The 5423-nt window shown below is 35.7% G+C and overlaps 1 protein-coding gene and 1 non-coding gene across 2 annotated transcripts; both read right to left on the reverse strand.

The window, feature by feature from the left end:
* Window positions 1-602: 602 nt before the first annotated feature.
* LOC125369655 lies at window positions 603-708 on the reverse strand. The gene has a single exon (XR_007215332.1). It is a non-coding gene; the product is annotated as a small nucleolar RNA R71 (small nucleolar RNA).
* A 2066-nt stretch (window positions 709-2774) lies between these two features.
* Window positions 2775-4111, reverse strand: LOC8283028 (sodium/hydrogen exchanger 6). The gene is made up of 9 exons (XM_048372337.1): window positions 4059-4111; window positions 3933-3964; window positions 3779-3826; window positions 3623-3683; window positions 3452-3534; window positions 3292-3367; window positions 3187-3206; window positions 2987-3084; window positions 2775-2896 (listed from the first exon to the last, which is right to left on the reverse strand). Exons 4-9 carry the CDS (start codon window positions 3677-3679, stop codon window positions 2775-2777), a joined length of 456 nt encoding a protein of 151 aa, XP_048228294.1. The 5' UTR covers window positions 3680-3683; window positions 3779-3826; window positions 3933-3964; window positions 4059-4111.
* Between the last annotated feature and the right edge of the window lie 1312 nt (window positions 4112-5423).

Below are 5423 nucleotides of genomic sequence, written 5' to 3' on the forward strand. Positions count from 1 at the left end.
GTCCGCATCGATAGGTTCACTGCCTTGGATTTTAGCTACACAAATAGCTTATCAAGTTTTGGCGCCGGGATTTTTTGTGTGAACTAGAGTGAATTTGTGTTTTGTCAATTTAGCCATATTTATTTTTGTCTTTATTTTGCTTTATTTTATTCTTTTATTGTTTTAACTACTTTTGTTCTTTGGTTGCTACATTCCATTCTTAGGTAGTTTATCATCTAGCTTCGAAATGTCGAAGCGTGATTGGAGAATCGAAAATTTGCTAGACCATCATTGGATGGGACAGACAGTATACTCGGGCCGGCGGTGGCGGCTAACAACTTCAAAATAAAGCCAAATGTGATCCGGATGGTACAGTGAAAGTGTACAGTTTGAAGGGAAACATGGCGAGGATCCCGATGCCCATATAGCCAACTTTTGGAGATATGCGACACGTTCAAGATAATTGGAACTACCGATGATGCCATTCACCGAGATTATTTCCATTTCCTTTAAGAGATAGAGCAAAGAGATGGTTGCAGTCCTTTCCACCGAACACTATCACTACCTGAAAATCCTTGGCTAAAAAATTTCTTTACAAGTACTTTCCTCTAGCTAAGACTGCTAAATTGAGAAATGACATTTCTTCTTTTGTGCAGATGGACGAGAAGACATGTACGATGCTTAGGAAAGGTACAAGGACTTGTTGAGATGTTGTCCATACCATGATCTACCAATATGGATGCAGGTTCAGACCTTTTACAACGGTTTGAACCTTGCTACTAGGCAAATGGTAGATGCTGCAGCAGGTGGAGCACAAAGAAATTAGACCAGCTTTAGATGCCAGTTCAAGTAGCCCAAATAAGCTGCGAGTTTTGTAGCACTACGGTGCAAACTATAATGCGGGAGGTATGTTTGCTAGCCCCTCTACTTCATCTATCGTTTCTGCTGACTATGAATAGGTTAATTACATGCGGAATACACCCGGACAGCATAACAACCCTTATAGAAGCACATACAATCCTGGATGGAGAAATCACCCCAATTTTAGTTGGCGCAACAATACTGGTCAGGGTCCACCAGGCTTTCACAGACTACATCAATAGCTACCACAGCAGCAGCAGCAGGCTGGACCATCAGAGTTTTATGTAGGAGATTGAGGCTTTAATCTTAGTGTTAAGTCTAAAGGTTTATGTTAGTCGAATTATAGCCGTTATACTGTTTAATTTTTGATATAATTTATGTTAACTTGATTTCTTGTTCGAATACTAATTATTCATTGCATTAGGTAATATGAGGGACCGCAATCAATCACGTCGAAAGCAACCGCAACGCTCCGCTACTAGCAAGCGCCCGCGTGGCGAAGGAACATCTTCCTCCACTTCACTAGCACCAGCACCAGCACCTCCACCGCAACAGCAACTAGTCCGAGTACGAAGAGCACCAATTGTGAATCCACTCGCACCTGGTCGTCATCCATTATGGACATTTCTGAATGCAGATAACGAGAGCCGGTTCCAAGTCATGAGATGGAAGCAAGTGATGAGGCTTCAGATGTAGGCATAAACACTCTAGCTGGGTTAGGAATCCTGACATCTGGAATCGCAGATGTCGGGTCTTGGGCTCCTCTAGCTGCTGTCATTGCTGCCTTCAAACAAAATCTGAAAACAAAGATTAGGCCCCCAATGGTTCTATTTATCCTGCAATTTGCATGTCATTACAATGTTATTATATTTTTAAATTTTTAAGAATTTGGGACGTAACTTATATATGATCTATTGACTTCTCCAAGTAGTTTGCCATGTCAGGCATCTTAACAACATAGCATTAAGTTGGGATGCAGGTGCGGAACTTTGTCATTGATTATAATTAAACGACACCCATCTAAGCCCTAAACACCACCAAATAGTGGCATTACTTAAAATTAATTCATTCATCTCCACCTGCACCCTCTAAACTTTCCCTCATTTTCTGACCACATTCTCCCTCACATTCCTTTCTCTGAATTTCTGACCAGTCTCCCTTGCTTTCCTTTCTCTCAATTTCTGACCATATTCTCCTACACTTTCTTTCTTGATTGCCTTCTCACCCTTCCCTTATTTGTTCTCCATATCTCTCTGCCCCACCTCTTACCTGCTCAAATGTCAAAACTTTCACCTTGAACACCCTATGTGTCTGCGTGTGATGCCTGTTTTCTTTAACACAAATGGGACTGTTCCTCTATCTCTGTCTGTCTATTTTTTTTCTTTCTAATCTTTTAGTTCTCAAAACATATGGCTATGGGGTTAGGGTAGGGTGTCAAAAGATAGCTTTACTGTAGGTCGTTCAAAGATGCCACTTTTATGGTTTTCTTATCACAGCCAGGGCTGCTTATCTCATTCTATATTTGTTTCTCCAAGTCTGATGACCAACTCAGTAATTTGCAAATGCTTGAGACCTCTCAGATTCAATTGAATGAAATAAATAATTTACATACTGAACTTATAAGATTTGAAGTATAGGATAAGATTGATAGGTGATCATTATGTCTACAAAATAACCAGCAAGAGAACGATACAGAAAATTCCATTTTGCTGTTCATCTCAAGAACTTTTGCAGTTTTGTATGTTTTTATTTTGAAAAGAAATGGGTTCATCTAGATACTTTTCATTCTTACCTTACCAGAAAAACATTTTTTTTTATCTCTAGTTTTTAGTCTATCCAAGAGATAGTGGAAGCAGATATTCTGATTCCTTATTACTAATATAGAAGACTTCATAATTCTTCCCTGCTAATGCCTTAGCAAAAATGGAAGAGAGTCAGCGGCCTACCGTCAATACAACGATGGTTGTGGTTGCAGTGAATATAGTCTGGCCATGTCCTTCTGGAAGATCATGAATTGATTGCAAAGCAAGGGCAAAAGCCAAAGCCCCTCGAAGTCCTACTCAAATTGATTACTAATTAGTAATAAATAAACAAATTAATGAATGAAAAGGAAGGATACTCCGATGATGGTGATTGTTATTCTTACCACTGTACCAAAGAGCTTTCTGATGCTTTAGAGGTGTTTGACGATGCGCAGGTTGAACCAAATTAAGCAAATATGCACAAGAAAATACATTTGCTGCCCTACAAAGATTTATTTAACATACAACAGAGCATAACAAGATTTAGTAAATATTAAAATGCAGAAGAAATTATGAAAAATAAAAAAGTGATTAATGTTCCAACCTTGCAACTATAATAATTATCTGCAATACATTAAGCAAGTCAAGGAATAACAGCAACTATACACATTAAAGTGGTCACTTTTCAATAAATATTATGCAAGGATACAATCGAGAAATAAATGAATCCAACATGAGACCAGCTATGTTGTTCTATTGCAATATCAAACCCCATATATATGAATCTGCAAATTGGACAGGTGCCTAATTCACTGCCACATATATAGAAATATTTAATCATTTCAAAGAGAAAGTAAATGCTTCCTTACACAAATGTTTCAGCTAGCGAAAATGCAGAAACAAACCGCTGAGAGTTTTCAAACAAATTCGAGTAGCTATAATGTTTCATGACCTAAACAATATATATTTTCCATATCAGTATCAGTGCTCCATTAATAGTGTGTAATGTGTGCACTAAAATTTCCATAATCACCACTTACTATTCCAGTAAACAGTATAGACACAATACCGGAGAGGCCGAGACCTTCAGCAAGCATGTACCTAGGGGGACACAAAATTTAAATTAAAGTGATTAGTCTACCGGATATGAAAAACCAAAACTGTAAGTGAAAGAAGTAGCTGAGGAGATAGCTTACGAGAAATATGGAAAGAGAACGAAAAGGCAACATTCCAAGTTTTGAAGGCTGCAGAAGAGGCTATGAAACAAATAGTTTTGCTAGGTAGGACTGCTTTTTACATTCTAAATCATCAAGCACTTGGCACATGGAAACTAATATAAAAATTACTCACTTGTCAATTTCCAAACCAGCATACTTGAAGAGGTTCTAGGAATTAAGGTTTCACAACACAATTTAACATGTTTGATTTCAGTGTAAGGATATCTGATGTAAATAAAGAAAGATGGATGAAGGATATCAATGCAGATATAAACCCAACTCCCACACCTGTACAGCAATATATAGTGAATTGTCAATCATCTTAAAGAATATTTAAAGATTATATACTATAAAACTAATGAGACATAACTCCATTAAAAGAAAAGAAGATTGTTAACTTCTCTCACTCTCAACCATATTAATATTCATGGGAAATTAAATAGATAATATAAAAATAAAAGTAAGATAATAATTGCTTTTGTGCCTGTGAAAGAATATGGTCTATTACTAAATTTAGTTCATGAAAGAAATGCGTTCCTCAGAATCCAATTGGATTCAAACCAGCATTTTCTATTGCTAGGCCCCAAGGCGATGCAATTGCATCTAATGTATCACATAGACGGATGACAACTTGTAGGTTAGGCCCTAATGCGTACAACGCCATTGACTGGAACTAGAGAACAGTACCCATCATAGTCAAGATTATTGTAATGACACATAACATTGATGGCGTACTCCACAATAACAAGACTCCTAAAGACATCTAACATTGTCGCTACAATTGTTGTCCTAACAGTGCCAAACATTACAAAGATAAAATAATCCTGTAAAAGTAATGTAATTGCGAGTCTGATATCGTAGAATGAGTAAATTTTTTAATATGTGAAAACAATCTCGTAGTATGGGAATATTTATCAATTGGAGAAAACAATCCTGTAATTTTGTTATATTTATGAGTATGAGAAAGCAACCCATTAAATGGATTAATTTTATACTATAAGAAAATAATCTCATAAAAGAGGTATATTTGTCGATATAAGAAGATAACCCCATAAAACGTGTATATTTGTGAATTTGAGAAAACAAGCCCATAATAGTGCTAATAATTTAATATGAGAAAACAACCCCGTAAAAGTGGTAATTTTATCAGTATAAGAAAATAATCCCATAAAATAAATATATTTATGAATCTGAGAAAACAACCCTATAAAAGTAGTGTAATTGCGAGTTTAAGAAAATAGCCTTATAGAACGGGTAAACTTTTTAATATGAGAAAACAACCCCGTAATACAGGGATATTTATCAATCGGAGAAAATAATCCTGTAATTTTGGTATATTTGTGAGTATGAGGAAACAACCCCTTAAATGAGCTAATTTTATAATATGAGAAAACAACCCCGTAAAAAATGGTATATTTGTTAATATAACAAAAAAATTTATAAAACGTGTATATTTATGAATTTGAGAAAACAACCTCATAATAGTGTTAATAATTTAATATAAGAAAACGACCCCAAAAAAATGATATTTTTATCAATATAAAAAAATAACTCCGAAAAATGTGTATATTTATGAATCTCAAAAAACAATCGCGTAAAAGTAGTATAATTGCAAGTTTAAGAA

The sequence above is a fragment of the Ricinus communis genome, chromosome 3 (assembly GCF_019578655.1).
Source record: "Ricinus communis isolate WT05 ecotype wild-type chromosome 3, ASM1957865v1, whole genome shotgun sequence".
Taxonomy (NCBI): Eukaryota; Viridiplantae; Streptophyta; class Magnoliopsida; order Malpighiales; family Euphorbiaceae; genus Ricinus; species Ricinus communis.